The 16029-nt window shown below is 39.6% G+C and overlaps 1 protein-coding gene across 1 annotated transcript in view; it reads right to left on the bottom strand.

Annotated features, from left to right (window-relative positions):
- LOC102421755 (protein unc-79 homolog) overlaps positions 1 to 16026 on the bottom strand; it is a gene marked incomplete at both ends in the record, with an annotated part of 74773 nt that extends 58747 nt beyond the window's left edge. Inside the window, 7 exons of the mRNA XM_023748248.1 lie at positions 2742 to 2883; positions 5498 to 5725; positions 8240 to 8461; positions 10941 to 11081; positions 13023 to 13146; positions 13711 to 13901; positions 15976 to 16026. Coding sequence (XP_023604016.1) covers positions 2742 to 2883; positions 5498 to 5725; positions 8240 to 8461; positions 10941 to 11081; positions 13023 to 13146; positions 13711 to 13901; positions 15976 to 16026 — 1099 coding nt within the window. The remainder of the gene's footprint in view (positions 1 to 2741; positions 2884 to 5497; positions 5726 to 8239; positions 8462 to 10940; positions 11082 to 13022; positions 13147 to 13710; positions 13902 to 15975) is intronic.
- Between the last annotated feature and the right edge of the window lie 3 nt (positions 16027 to 16029).

Here is a 16029-nt window from a genome sequence, read left to right as displayed (position 1 = left end):
TCCCCAGTGGGGGGCTTGCAGGAGGCGGCTGATCAATGTTTCTCTCTCATCGATGTTTCTAACTCTCTATCCCTCTCCCTTCCTCTCTGTAGAAAATCAATAAAACATATTTAAAAAATAAAAAAATAAAGAGAGGTATTCAAGTTATATTAGCACCTAAGGAAGAATTTAATCCCATGGACAAAGGGAACTTTTGAAAGAAGGTGAATATATTCAAATCAAAACAACTACTCCTGGCTTTATTTCCTTATCAGCATCTCTAAAATCTCTGCCTCGATGGTAAAGAGGGCAGGACATTTACATGAGGCATGCTGGGAAAAAGAATTCACAGGGGGCAGGGAGGAGGGGGTTGGAGGGTGGGGGCGGGGGAACGGGAGACATCTGTAATACTGTCAACAATAAAAATTATATATTAAAAAAAGAATTCACAAGTTAACCAGATGTAGGAACTAGTGTAAAATGGTTTCAAATCACTGTTATAAGTTTTGGCAATTCCTAGGATCAGAAACAACAGAAGTCAAACCCTCTTGGCATCTATACTAGATAGTTTATTGGAGATCTTCCATCCTGATGTATTCTAAATACTTGCTATCCACACCCGACTCTATTTTGTCTAGTGTGAAAGTTTTAAAAATATTTTTAATAGAAGAGATATCTGACTGCCAGAAGAAATAGGCACCAGGCCACAAAATGCAGAAACAGGACACCCTCTAAAAGCGGGGAGAAATCACTGCACACGGGGCAGAGCATCAGCTGTTCTACGACAGAGGAGCTCAAGACCACGGCCCGGAGGCCACGGAGCAGGAGCAGGACTGGGGCACTGAGCAGCGGGGGAGGCTGGTCTTGGGAGGAAATTAACGGAGACCTCCCAGAGGAGACCACTATCACTGCGCCCTGCAAGACAGCAGAGAGCAAAAGAAGGACAGTGGACCGGAAGCTGTGATGGGAGCCTGGATACGTGCTTGGAGAAGACAAATACACCAAATGTTTAACAAGAGGAGGTTATAACAACTGAGCAAGGAGAAGAGTCATTTATAAAAATAAATGGCTTAATTTTAAGCATTGTTCAAATAAAATGTTACATACAAATAAATAAAAGTGGCAGCTAATTGATTTTGTGTGCTATCTTAGGTTTGAAAAATATGTTTGCATATAAAGATTACAGGTTATTGGATCATAAGTAAAATCTTTGTTTTTTTTAGACATTAACGCAGGCTGGGCCCGGGTCTCAGCAAGTATAATTAATTCTAAGTAAACCAGGAGACCCAGGTTCTAGCCTCCACCCTGCCACTAACTAGTGTTACAATACTTGGGTATGCAATTCCCAGACCCCCACCCGGAATTACCCACAATTGGGGGAGGGAAGTCGGAGGTCATTAATTTTGTTTGTATTTCAACTCCTCGGATGATTCAAGTTCTCCATTACCATCTGGGCAGCACGATAAGCATAAAGTAGAAATGAGTAATACAAGCTACATGAAAATAGCAAGTTGTTTAACTCATCTGCAATGTATTTTCCTCATCTGTAACGTGAGAAGGCTGAACAAGAATCAGCAAGTTTCAAATTTCTTTTCTACAGAATACTTTGTTCAAAGAACATCTTACCTCGAACTCCACTATATGAAATGGAGCCAGTCAGTGCAGTCAGGTTGAAGCAGGGTGGGCAGCCTGAGTCTTTATCATTTACCCACATCTTCCTACCAATAGCCACCCCACATAAGGAAGGGCCAAAGGAAACACAGAGAGCCTGTACAAGTCCAAGTACACGATGAAAACCAGTGAAGTAGGTCATCTCGGGTGTTCCTCCAAATTCTAAGTGTCAATGGTTCTAAATAATGTGAGCCAGGATAGCCATACTCAGCTGACCATTAATACAATCCATGCAGAAGCAGTCAATTCCAACCAAGCACACTGTGGTAATAACATTGTTACCTTGATCTGAATATGACACCCCAGGACCTACAGAACCCCACACAATAGTCACATAACAATATTTGCTGTTGACTGAGGGAATGATAGAAAGGATAGTAGAAATAGGAAGATTAAAAACGACTTAGATTTATCCCCAGAATGCCACAGTGCAGACTAAAAGCCAGGCTTTCCCAGAGGCACCTGGGGTTACATCCTAATTTCCTGAAACTCCTTCAGCATGTGTGGAGCTAGAGTATGATTCCCGGCCTTCCTGCCATCCTGCTGTCCCCAGTTAGCCCCACTGAGCCTTTGAGCAATTGGCAACAGACCATCCTCCCTCCCAGCTCTGAGCGAGCCAATCAGCCCTAGAGCACAAATTGCTCAGGTGTGAGCCTGTCCAGAGTCCAGGTTGTACTCTGGGGGCACAGGAGCCAAATTCCATCGCCTCTGTCCCAGCATGCTCTGCTCTGGCCAAATGCCCTGATGGCTGTGGAGAGCGTCAGCACCCTCCACTCTGCCTCGCACCTTGTTTCACGGCTACTTCTGCACAGAGAACACAATACGCCATAAGTAGGGAGGTGGTGTTTTTCACACTAAAACGGGGGTTTTGTTGATGACAAGCTCCTGCTGCCAGAAAGATGCTCAGTGACCTCGATCCACTAGAAACACATCCTGGATTTGTTCCCTTCATAATCTGGGGAAATGATTCATTTGCACAAGTCTATATTAAGGAAGCCGAGTCTGAACTTGTGCAAGTCAATGGTCACCTAAGCAACCAGGGTTCTGAACGTTGGGCCTGTGCAAACTTGGGTGTGCCTGAGTGCACCTACCAGCATGTTCCGTGGGCTCGGTGTGATTGCCCGGGTTCTCCCCGCGCTTGCTGGCTGGATTCTCCTCCTCCTCACCTTCAGGGCCGATGGTAAACTCCGGTCTGGAAGAAAGGAGGCTATCCTCAAGGCTGTCTGTGGGCTCCTGGAACAAACAGGACAAGCAGCCAGATGAGCAGCCGTGGGGATGTAACGAAGGTTCTGCAACAGAGACCGGTTGCATGCCTGCTGCGGCCCAGCCTGTGCTGAGCCCTGGGGGGCAGAGGCACCTGCCTCACAGAAGGCTTGACCTTATTTCCTTGGAAATTTACATGAGGTGTTAGTGAAACGTTTTCATTCCCTTGAAATAATATGGAAAATATCAAAAACGTTGTTAAATCTTCTTAGGCCTGCTTTCCATCTCTGCTTTAATCCCTGTGCGTGTGCCCTACTCACCAAGAGATGCCAACCCAGGCACATTTTGTTCAGTAACTACTTAATTAGCAGGGAATAATAAGGGGTTCGCATCAACATTTAAAATAGAAATATCGATTGTCTAGAGAAGTCAAAATTTTAGGAATAAGAAATAGCTATAATATATGTGTTAAAGAGAAGTAGGTATGGCAACCCAAGTATCCATCAACAGATGAACAGATAAGACAAAATGTGGTATATACATACAATGGAATATTACTTTGCCTTGAAAAAGGAAGGAAATTCTGACACATGCTATAACATGGATGAACTTTTTAGATGTTACAGTAAGCCAATTACAAAAAGGACAAATACTGTATGATTCCCTTTATATGCAGTATTTACAGTAGTCAAACTCCTAGAGAGAGGAAATAGAATGGTAGTTTCCAGGGGCTAAGGGAAAGGGGAGTAGGGAATAACTGTTTAATGGGTATAGAGTTTCAGTTCTGCAAGATGAAAAAGTTCTAGACATTGATTGTACAACAATGTGAATATATATATATGTATGTATACATATATGTGTGAATAACTTAACAATATATACTTAACAATGTGAATTTACTTAGCCATATATATATATACATATATATATATATATATATATATATAAAACAATGTGCATATACTTAACACTATGTCTGAATGTGACTGCATCATATCCCACTCCTACCCAAAAACTCACTTCTCCTACTACAGTAACAATTTTCTGTAAATGGCAACGCTTTTACTTCCAAAGCAAGAAAACGCAGCTTTGTTCTCCACTTTCCCATTCCTAAATGCCAACTGAACAAGTGCTGTTGCTCCTTCCCCTGAGAAGTCTGTCAGGCCTACCCCTTCCCTTCATCCCACCACCGTTTCCATTCGGGCCTCCCAGCTTTCTTCCGTGAGTGACCACATGAACCTTCGGATAGAGCCCTGCCCGCAATGTCCAAATCCTCGTCTCTCTCCTCCACTGACAGGATGAATTTCTCAAATTCATCAAAGTGTATCATCACCTGATTAAAATTCTTTGGCATGTCCCCACTGTCACTGAGACAAAATCCAAACTTCTTAGTTTGGCAAACAAAGCCCTTAATAAATCTGATAAAAACTGAGTCTTTCCTTGACTCAACTTTCACGACTCTGCCACCTTCCTCACTGCTCTAACAACACAGAACTACTAGCAGTTTCCTGAGTGTATCATCCCCTACTTTCCTCTTCGCCATTTAAACAGAGAGTTTTCTGGGTCTCAAAAGTCCTGCTCTCCTACCACTTTCTTTTCATTCATTCCACTCCTCCTTCAATAAAGCTCAGGAGCCATCTCCTCCAGGGAGACCTTGTGGGTCCCTATTACACCTGTAAGGTAGATTTGTTGTCCCTTCTTTGCGCTCCCATAGCCACCTTGTACATACCTCTCTCAGAATGCTCGTCACTCTGTCTTCTGGTTTTTCATTTATTTAACCATCTTCCTGATTAGACTCTAAGCTTTTGATTTTAATTTGTTTTCACATCATCTACTATTGTGACTGTTTTATAGTAAGTACCCAATGACAATGTTAAAAGACCATCCTACAGGGATGTTATTTTGCAACAGGTAGGACTAACGAGTTCAGTGGGCCTAAAGGTATTTAAAAACTGAAGAAACATTTTACTGATTGTATATACTGTACCTCAAAAAATACTTTTAAGTTGCTTTATACCTAGACAAACATTAGGGGAAAGGAAGAAAAAGAGAAGATGGCAAATAATCCTAGCTTTGATGGTATGAAGCTATTTTGATGATGTGTGTGACTTCGATGGAAAATAAGCTAAACAGGAAATAACTAATGCATGGAGTAGCTAAATATATACTATATATTAGCTGTTCCTTATTTAAACAATTTTAAATGAAATTAAAATTGTATTGGCTGTTGATGAAGTCAGTAAGTTTTACAAACTGCGGTTCCCTAGGAATTCTCGGTGTCCAAAGCCAATCTACTTACTCCATATTTGATATGTATATTTTGTAGTATTCACTGTTATCTAAACTTTGTAATATGACTTTCTGATAAAAGTTATTTCAAGAATACCAGTCATGCTCTGTATTTGTGAAAATTGTGTGAATGGGTGTGCTACAAACCCTAACTCAAGGCATGATTTCTCGCCCAAGAGTTCTATATAATGTAGCACCATCTCATATTCCAGGAGTTTGACTTGGTGGAAGGAAAACTTCTTTTTAACACAGTTTGACATATAACCCAGCATGGGGCATAGCGAAGCCTGGAGAAAGACCCCATTGCACCACTACTGCATCCTTATTATACTTAGACACTTCTTCAACTGCTTACCACCAGCCGGCTTTCTTCTTTAGGAGCCAGTCTCCCCAGGAGTTCACAAGCGAGCTGATAGCAGAGAATGCTAGCCTGACACAAGTTACACTCTATTGCTTTTTCGTCCTTCTGGCAGGTGTGGGAGCCCCCCCAGGGGGCTTGGAAGACATTGTTTATAATGGAAATTATGTCTTTCGATATGCTGTGCTCTAAACCCATCGTGATCCCATCATCTTGTAACTCCATCTGAAAGATATCAATTAAAAAAAAAGAAGAAGAAGAAGGAGTTTGGTCCTTTTGTCCACTATTGCATTGACACACTAATGGGGGAAACTTTTCATTAATTGACAATATTAAATTATTTAAAGATGGTTAGACTTATAGACCATGAATATACACTGATTTCCATGGATTCTTCTTAATAGACTATATACATAAGACAAAGTAACAAGAATTATTTTTTAAATCATGTAGGACATTTAAAGGGCGTTGTTTTTTAAAACTTATCACTCTCTGAGGTTTTACACATTTAGAAAATGCTGCTCCTTACCTAGTGTCCAGATTTTGGTTTCTAAATACCGTTATCCACTAAAAGGAACCAGGGATCCTTGGAGAAATGGTTAGTTTCAGGGGTGGGGCGAGGAAAATATAAAATGAGCCTGGCATGTCTTGTCATGCCAGAAATTAAGGAATTGTTCAAAGAATGATGGACCATGTCAAAAGAACACAGGAGCCAGCTTGAAGGGGCTCCCACTAGCAAAACATGGGATAATGTAAGCATCAAAATAAAAGTTAACCCACTGAAACAAATTCTAACCCACTGAATAAAATGAGAATCAATGAGTACATGAGGATATATATATATATATATATATATATATATATATAAAAGCCTAAGCGACTGTTATGATCGGTCAACCGAATGATTGGTCGACCGGTCGCTATGACAAGCACTGACCATCAGAGGGCATGTGCTCAATGCAGAAGCTGCCCCCTGGTGGTCAGTGCACTTCCACAGCCAACCTCCTGTGGCCAGCCAACCTCCTGCGGTCCCTCCCCCAGCTGGCCAGCCCCAATCGGCCCTGATTGCTGGCCAGGCCGAGGGACCCCACATGTGCACGAATTCATGCACTGGGCCTCTAGTAAGTAGATAAACAAATAAATATATAAATGGGAGAGAAGGGAAAACTGTTCCTTCTATAGAATGCCAACTAATAATTCTTTTAAATGATGGAATCAGAAAATAATTATTTGATAACCCTCATAGTAATAACTAATTCAGGCATGAATCATCCATGGATGCTAAACTAGCAGGTAAAAGTCTGATGAGAAACAGGAAATCTCATAGTCTTAAAGTATCTCTCTACAAGCTACTTATTAATTACAAGGGAAAATAACGACTTATAGTAGGGAAATCTGCAAAATTCACCTTAACCAAGTTATCACCACCAATAAGGAGACATTATCATGTCATGTGCTTTCTGATCTGATGCACTGAAATGAACACAATATCATATCTGTGGTATTAATGCCAAAAAATGCTCAACCCAAATCGATTCATAAGGAAATATGAGAGTCAAATTGAGGGGCATTCTACAAAATAACTGGACTTTTTTTAAATGTCGAGAACATAAAAGATAAACAAAGACTGAAGAACTACTCTGGTTAAGACTAATGAGGCAGGAGAAATAACTGCAATAGGCGATGCTGGATTGTTTTCTCATTCAAAAATAATTTTTTTCTTTTGTTATAAAGATGATAGTTATATCAATTTTAAAAACAAATTATTTCTGTAAGTTACATAATAGTATTATAATAATGTTAATTTACTGATTTGATAACTGTACTTGGTTATGGAAGAAAATGTCCTTATTTTTTTAGAGAATGCATCCTGAAATTTTAAGGCTAAAGGAACATCATGCTTGCAGCTCACTCTCAAATGGTTCATTAAATTTTCATACATATATTTACAGAATAAGAGAAAAAGAAAGAATAAAATGTGCTAAATGTTAACATCTGAAAAATTTAGGGGAGAAGTATTTGGGAATTCTTTGTATTATTCTTGCAACTTTTCTGCAAATCTAAAATTATTTCAAAATTAAAAATTAAAAAGAAATGTTCCTCTGACCAAACCTCTTAAACTTCTCTTTTAAAGTTACCTTCAAAAATCAATTTATAAAATAGCCGAAACTGGTTTGGCTCAGTGGATAGAGCGTCGGCCTGCGGACTGAAAGGTCCCAGGTTCGATTCCGGTCAAGGGCATGTACCTGGGTTGCGGGCACATCCCCAGTAGGAGATGTGCAGGAGGCAGCTGGTCGATGTTTCTCTCTCATCGATGTTTCTAACTCTCTATCTCTCTCCCTTCCTCTCTGTAAAAAATCAATAAAATATATTTAAAAAAATCAATTTATAAAATATATTAAACTCAGCCCATCACTATAGAGTTGTTCCTTGCTCTTCCCCCAACAATTGCATTACCCAATATGTTCACCAAATGTGTTCAAAAGAATCAATTCTAATAAAGCTAAGATGTTTCTAAAATTCATATCCATTCTCATATGTCAATATCATTGCAGATATTTATACAAGTATTTTTTCAGGCTCTTTAGGAAATTCCCAAAGGAGTTTGAGAAATGTCTTGAGTAATGCTGCATCATTTCAGTAAGTGTGAAGATATCCAACACACACACACAAAATCACTATACAAATGCTCTCCTCATCCTTCATCTCTGAACTAAAGGAAGCTCATGCTTCAGCTACCTGCTTCAGGAGAAGATCAAACATGAGGATGAAACAATTTAGATTCATTTCATCATCTTCACAATCAAAGTCAATAGTCCTTCCTCCTGGGTGTCCAAAGTTCTTGAAAGGGCTACGAAAAGGACTACGCATAGGACTCCGAAATGGGCTCTGAAAAGGACTATGAAATGGACTCAGCATGTTGTGCTGAACTCGTCGACCAGGATCGGAGGCAACACTCACCTAGAAGGAACATCAACATACGTAAGTGACCTTGCAGAGGCTCAAATGGCGTGTAAAATATCGGAAGGTATTTCCAGCTGCCACACTGACTTCCTTTCTTAGCCAATAGCGTTAGTACCTCCAACTACTATAAATCTTCTCAAAATGCAAAAATAAGAAATAAAATTATCCAAACTTTCTGTCAGGTGAATAAAACATCAGCATTCTAAAGAATGAAGGCAGCTGTCTTTGTCACTATATTTTTCATCCCATCAAACATTTCTAATTAAACTAAATTGTCTGCATCTACCTAAAACCATAACCTAAAAAAAACATGAGAATTTAACAGAAGTAAAATATTGCAGGATTAGCTTTAGAAATATAAGCACAGAATTCAGATTGACAAGACTGTTTAAAGACAAATGGCCTCTGGGTATTATAATTATTAAACTATCCTGGGAAAACAATACAACTCAAACCTGTTTACTGGTTATTCTCCATGTGCCAACCAACCCCCATGTGCCAACACAACCCCCCCAGGCTCTCATTGCCCTGCTCTTCCCTGCACCTAAGCCCAAGAATGCCAAGGACTGAGTCATTCCTGGCTTCCAGTTGTGTTATGTCAATGGGAGGTGCCAGCAGAAGACCTGAAGCTTAAGAAGACATAGGTAGGACTATTCCTCCCACCCTTTGTCTGCTCTGATGCTACATCTCTGGCAGCCTCTCCATCATCCCATAGCTCCTCTAGCCAGCCCTCCCCTTATCATTTCAGCTCTGCATGGGCTTCAGGAACGATTTTCCCTGTTCTTTCAGCCCTAGAGGAATAATGGTTTCCTACTGAACTGTGGGTTCACCAATAGCTCACCAACCCTTATTGCTCCCTTAAACTTTCCCATAACTCTATAGGCAGAGTTTCCATGAAAGTCCTTTCATTTGAACCATCTGGGATAAATTCTGTAGCAGGGCCCTAACTGACATGCCTGTACTTCATTTTCAAAACGTATTTTCTCTCTTAAAGATTTCTCTAATAACAAGCCAGCTCCTTGAACACCATATTTTAAAAAAAGATGAGTATCCCATTAAGAATCAGAATACCTGGATATTGATAGGGTTATCTATGGCAAATCACTTCAGTTCACTTAACCTCAGGTTAAGTAGCTGTAAAATGAAAATAATGAGCTCTTCCCCAAATGCTTCACATTTCTGTGATGTCATTAATTATTAATAAAGTGCTAATGAAGTAATATAATATTAAAGATTACAGAAGAAAAAAGTAAACTATAAATGGCAGCTGGTTCCTAAGAGGCAGATCTTTTAAAAAGCACTGAATACAAACTGTGATCCCATGACTGTTATATTTTTTAATCCGCAGATATCAGGTGGAATGATGGGGGGCCTGTGGTATACAGTGGGGAAAATGTAATGGAGAGGCTTGACAAAGAGAAAAATTAGAACAGTCCCTACGCACCATCAGATGTGAGTCAACCTCTCCAAACTGATGATGGTCTGGGAATGTCATTACATCAACCCGAAATTCTATCAGGTCATCCACAGAAAAAGTATCAAAAACTTCCAACAAACCCTGACCGGATAGCTCAGTTATTGGAGCATTGTCCCATACCCCAAAAGGTTGTGGGTTCAATTCCCAGTCAGGCACATACCTAGGTTGTGGGTTTGATCCCTGTTTGGGGCATGTACTGATCAATGTTTCTCTCTCATCTCATCTCTTCTCTCTCTTTCTTTCTCTTTCTCTTTCTCTTTCTCTCTCTCTCTCTCTCTCTCTCTCTCTCTCTCTCTCTCTCTCTCCCTCCCTCCCCCCCTCCTTTCTTTCTGGAATCAACAAAAAACATATCCTCAGGTGAGCATAAAAAACATATCCTCAGGGGAGTATAAAAAAAAATTCCAACAGTTTTCATACACTTTGGACCAGATTATATTGACTTCTCTCATCCACAAAGGTTCAAAGGAGTCAATAAAATGGGTTTAAAGGGGTTAATAAAATGGACTTAGTTGGTTCATAGTGACAGTATCACTCATGGTCACCCCCAGATGATGTTATCTTCCCAAAACACAATAAAAAAAAAAAAAAACATCCAACTCTTCATCCTTAAAGTAAAGCAGCTATCCACTCAGTAGCTGGTAAAGAATTCTTATTTGCCAGGGACCCCCCCAACCGCCCGCCCCCCCCAAAAAAGTACCCAAAAAGCGGTGGGGGGGTTTTTTGTTTTTATTTTTGTTTTCATCAAAGATAAGAGATAACTAATAGGTATGTATAGGAGAAAAACTCAAAGAAAAATGAAAACTCAATAACTTAACTTATTAATTACGGACTTAACCAAACATATATTAGATTAATGCTTTCTATTACTTATGTGCTTAAAAGGTTCCAGAGAGAGCTGGAATGAAAAAGCATTTTCAGAGAAGTTTACGTGATGCTACTTTTAGACCCAGTATAATCCGCAAAATCTTAATAAGACAAAAACAGTTGTGGCATAATTACCCTTCGAGCTGCAAGGTTCCCTGCCAGTTCATTGACTCTTGATTTTCTTTGATTTGCCAGTTCTTTGACAGAATTAACTCCATCAGAAAACATGCTTATTAATAGCTGAAGTGGAACCGTGATGTCTAACTCCGATAATACCTGAGGGAAAAAGGCATATATATCCCCCAAAAATATAAACTTTAAAATTCAAATAAAATTACACCTAACATTTTTATCAGTGAACTATTGAACATAAGGACGCTTAGCCTTCCACATATTCTATCAGCATAGTCATCGTCAATGTATTGTACTAAGAAAATCAATGGTACCACTGAACCCCACTCCCCACATCCAATAAATCATCAGGTTCTTTCTATTAACACTTTGAAGTGCCTCTTTCTGTGGTCCCTCCTTTCCATGCCACTGCTAATGCCTTAGCTCATCACCTTTGCCCTGAACTAGTAATAATCTGTGAGCATGTCCCCACTCCCATCTGAATGTCCCATCTTCTCTTGTTCTCTGGAGCAAGCTCAGGTATCCTGCCAAAATCAAGTTACCTTATCTGTAATGAATTTTCTGGGAATAGATGCCTCCTTCCTTTGGACTGAATTAATCCATTCTCTGCTCTGCTTTCTTAGAACTTTCTATATACCTTTACTAGAGCAAGTATCACTTTGCATTACATCTGATTATTTGATATGATCTCTCCCACTGTGAGCTCTTTGAAGAAAGGAAGTAGGAGGAAAGGACCATTGCTTCTCCAGTTGTATCCCAGCGCCTATTACAGCGACTGGCACAGAGGAGCTCTATAAATGTTTCCACATTTAATTAATAAATGAGTCCACTCCAATCACTATATTGTTCTATTTCCCAAATGCTAATACCAGTGGCTTACATCCTCCTTCAACTGTAGCACTGCCTTCAAACCAAAGTTATGGCAAAGCCCAAACCATAAAACATGTAAACTGTAATCGTTTCAGCCGTGGTGGGGACAGAGGTTTACAGTCCTGTCCCTAGATGGCACAGCTCAAAGGGTGTACAACTGAGTAACAACATCTAGCCATCTTTAGAAGAATTAGCTTTCCTAAAATGAGAAGTTATCTTATTGAGACCTAACTTGGGATAAAAAGTTAAAGTTGTAGGTCCCAAAGGTGACTTTTTTTTTTAATCATCTCCTTTACTCTTCGTCATTTGTGAAAAATACTCTTCCTTGGTTTAGAGCCCAGAAAGGCATCTTCACAACTTGAAAAACTTTAGGGATCACATCCTTCCATGAAACAGAAACGTGTCTGCACCCATCGCTAACCTCTACATTGGTCCTGCCCTCCTTTTTAAAAATTGCCCAAACTTCGAATCAGATATTCAACTCAATTTAGTAAACTTTTAAGAATACCCACTAAATTCAAAACATGTCCCAGATGGTGAGAAGAAAAGATGAAGGGAGATATAAATTCAAAAATGAAAAAGACATAGTCCTGGCCCTCAAGGCATTTATAACCATGAGAAGAGACAAAAATTAACTGTAATATTAGACAGAAATAGTATTCACAGAGAGAACCTGTGTGAATACTGGGGGAAGGAATAATGAATTCTGATGGGAAGATGGGGGACAGCGAAGCAGCAGAAAACATCATAGAGGAGATCCTTTTTGAGTTGGATTTTAAAAGAGAAGCTGGAGTTCACAAATGGAGACAGGACAGAAAGTCATTCCAGGCTGAGTGAACAGCATGAACTACCCCTAAAATCAGTAGCTCTCAACCTTTCCAAATAAAGGACCTATTTAATATCAAAAGTTTATCAGAATCCCACAACACAGCTAGAATACTTTTAGTATCTATTGATGGAAAGATAAGGACCAAAAGCTACTATGAATTTAGTAATAGTACTACATACATTTGTGTTTTATTAATAAATCACAACTATAGCTACATATATTTAAAATGCAATTACCTACGCATATGAATTATTAGTCTACAGATAGTCCTCAGCAAACATACAGATTATGGACTCTGCAATAACTCCCCGCCACTCTACCTGAGGATCCAAAGTTCGTAGGCTAAGAACCAGTGCCCACAATGATCCAGAGTATCATTCACTTACATGCAGCCACAGTAAGGCTTGTTCCTGCACAGAAGAAGGGTATCCTGTGAACCGACAACTAATAAAGCCAAACATCTCTTCCATTGAAAAAGGTAGAGGACAGAGCTCAATGTCAAACATTTTGCTGGAAAGCAGAGCAACAAAAGTAAATGACCAATGGGCACATAGTAGGACCTACCCGTGCGTTTCTAATATTTATTTTGGGAAGCCAAACACGTCAGATTAGTCTGTGTTCTGAACTGTTATTAGCATGTTTCATTTTACAGGAATAGCTTATGTCATTGGAATAGATATAAATAATTCATACGGTTGTAAATAGCATTAGTGTTCATACTCACATTAGATTTAATGGGAGGCATTGCATTTCTAAAGAATGAGAGTTGTTTCCCAGCATCTAAAAACATTTTCCTTTTGCACTTTATCCAAACCATAATTATGTGTGAAAATAAGCAAATAATATGGTATATCTATTATTCCACAAGAACAAAATCTCTTCTGAACAATTCCAAATCATCTTAGCATGATATATAGCAACTCTTTCATTTGGGCCTTCAAGTTTCTCTATAGGATTTTGTTAAAAAGTAAGCAAGATTATATAAAAGGCTTAGCACAGTGCCTGGCACACAGTACATGCTCAATAAATGTTAGCTATTATAATTACAGTGACTTCATTAAACTACTTACCCACCTTAATACTTCCCTGAATTCTTTTAACTGGTTATCTGGGACTTCTGTTCTGATGGCTTCCAGCCATTCCGGCATAATACACTCCCACACAGACTGATTGATCACATTGTAGGGGATCAGGCAGAGGATTCGGTTGAGACCCTCCTTCAGCTGCGTCACTGTGCTGCAAGACTTATCCCAGTATCCACCAACCTGGTGGCATTCCACAGCCCAGGAGAAAAGAACAGAACGCACTTTGTTACAATTATACGCAAGCATTTCATTATATCTGAATCCTGGGCCCAGTGTTCTCAGAGTGAGATCTGTAAGAATCTACCATCAGGGTCCATTAGTTACAAAAAAAAAGAAGAAAAAAAACCATAGTTACAATCGATCCAAATATTAATCACAACTGAATGTGAATTGTCCCACTGAAAATTCCAAAAAGGTATTCCTACCAGGAATACTATTGGAGCATTCTATTTCTAAAGTTTGACAAACCCATTACAAATATGTGCCGTTGTACCTGTACTTGAGAGAAAAACAGATTTCTATTACTATAAACTTTGTTCCTTTTGGGCTTTGATCCATCAAAAAGCCCAAAAGAACTTGCCTTATCTTCACATTCAAGTACTAAAAACCTTGTATCTGTGGGTGTTGAGAAAGTTATTCATATCTGAGTACTCCTGCATAAAAGTGCAAATAACTTTATCTCTTCTGTTAATGTCTGTTGCCAGTTAATACACAGGCCCCCAATCATGGGGCCCAAGTTAGAGAAGTTTTCCTTCCAATATAATCATTTCTTCGTATCTTGAAGATCACACCAGCCCTATGCTATTCAGAAAGAAACAATAATAGAAAACATATCAACACAGACAAAGAATGCCAGGAAAGCCCAACCGGCGTGGCTCAGTGGTTGAGCATTGACCTATGAATCAGGAAATCACAGTTCAATTCCCGGTCATAGCATATGCCCAGGTTTCAGGATGGATCCCCATTGTGGGGCGTGCAGGAGGCAACTGATTAATGATTTTCTCTCATCATTGATGTTTCTATCTCTCTCTCCCTCTCCCTTCCACTCTGAAATCAATTATATATATATATATATATATTTTTTTTTTTAAAGAATGCCAAGAAGTGGGGAATTTCCATTATGTAAAAATCCAGTTTTATATGTGAGTCAGTAGGTGGCACCAAAGAAGAAGTGCATTTTGATAAATGCCCAGAACGCTCAAGTCCAGAAAATCTAACAAAAAGCTACACTTTTAGATGGTCTGTGTTCTGTTTTATTCTTAAATGTCTTATTTAAAATGAAAATTGCCTCAAGATATCCTTGAAAGAAAACACACACACACACACACACACACACACACACACACTTAAAAAATACCTTGAAAAAAATTTCATATATTGTTGCCAAAAACTGACTCTGAAAAAAAAAATTAGAAAAAACTGACTCTGGGTTAGACACAAATTATAATGTAGTCAAGAAATAAGGGGTCTTCTCAACCACACATCTGAAGCCTGGGATCCACTGAGGCAGCGCCAAAGGATAAACACAGGGAAATGTGACCTATAAGTCAGAGGAGAAAACAAAAAAGATTTGGCTGCTCCGAAGCTTTTTGGCATTCCAAGTGGGAGGGCAAGGACTCCACCATTCCTCTCCAGGATATATGTGAAACCACAGAAACTGCCCATAGTCAAACGTTAGCCTTTCCACAGACTGTAGCCCAGAAAAGGACTGCGCTCTAGCACCCTCACAGAGAGGCTTTTATTTTCTGTTTCTTGATATAAAAATATCTTCAGCAATGTCAGGAAAGAATACTCCCTTCAATTCTTTTTTCAATATATTTTTATTGATTTCAGAAAGGAAGGGAGAGGGAGAGAGAGATAGAAACATCAATGATGAGAGAGAACCATTGATCAGCTGCTTCCTGCATGCCCCACACCGGGAATCAAGCCCACAACCCGGGCATGTGCCATGACTGGGAATCGAACCGTGACCTCCCAGTTCATAGGTCGACACAACCACTGAGCCATGCCAGCCGGACTAAATTCTTAAAGATACCTCACACATTCATCTTCCATTCTTCCCCATCCCAAACCAACATCGAAGCAGGACATCACCTAAAATGTATCCACTAAACTAAACTCATTTAGCTGTACCGACTAAAACATGAAGACATTTTCCTCTGCTACAGACACTGATCACACTCTAACAGCTAAGGTGGTGCTTCTCCCCAAGTCCTCCTCTCCAGCCAGGCCCCAGCTATCGGCCTTCACTTACCCTGGCAAACTCCATTGGTTTGGGAAGAAGGCACATGACCATGACATCAAAGCG

This window comes from Myotis lucifugus, unplaced genomic scaffold (assembly GCF_000147115.1).
Source record: "Myotis lucifugus unplaced genomic scaffold, Myoluc2.0 scaffold_1226, whole genome shotgun sequence".
Classification (NCBI taxonomy): Eukaryota; Metazoa; Chordata; class Mammalia; order Chiroptera; family Vespertilionidae; genus Myotis; species Myotis lucifugus.
The sequence above is the reverse complement of the archived record's forward strand: the minus strand, read 5'-3'. Positions and strand labels throughout refer to the sequence as shown.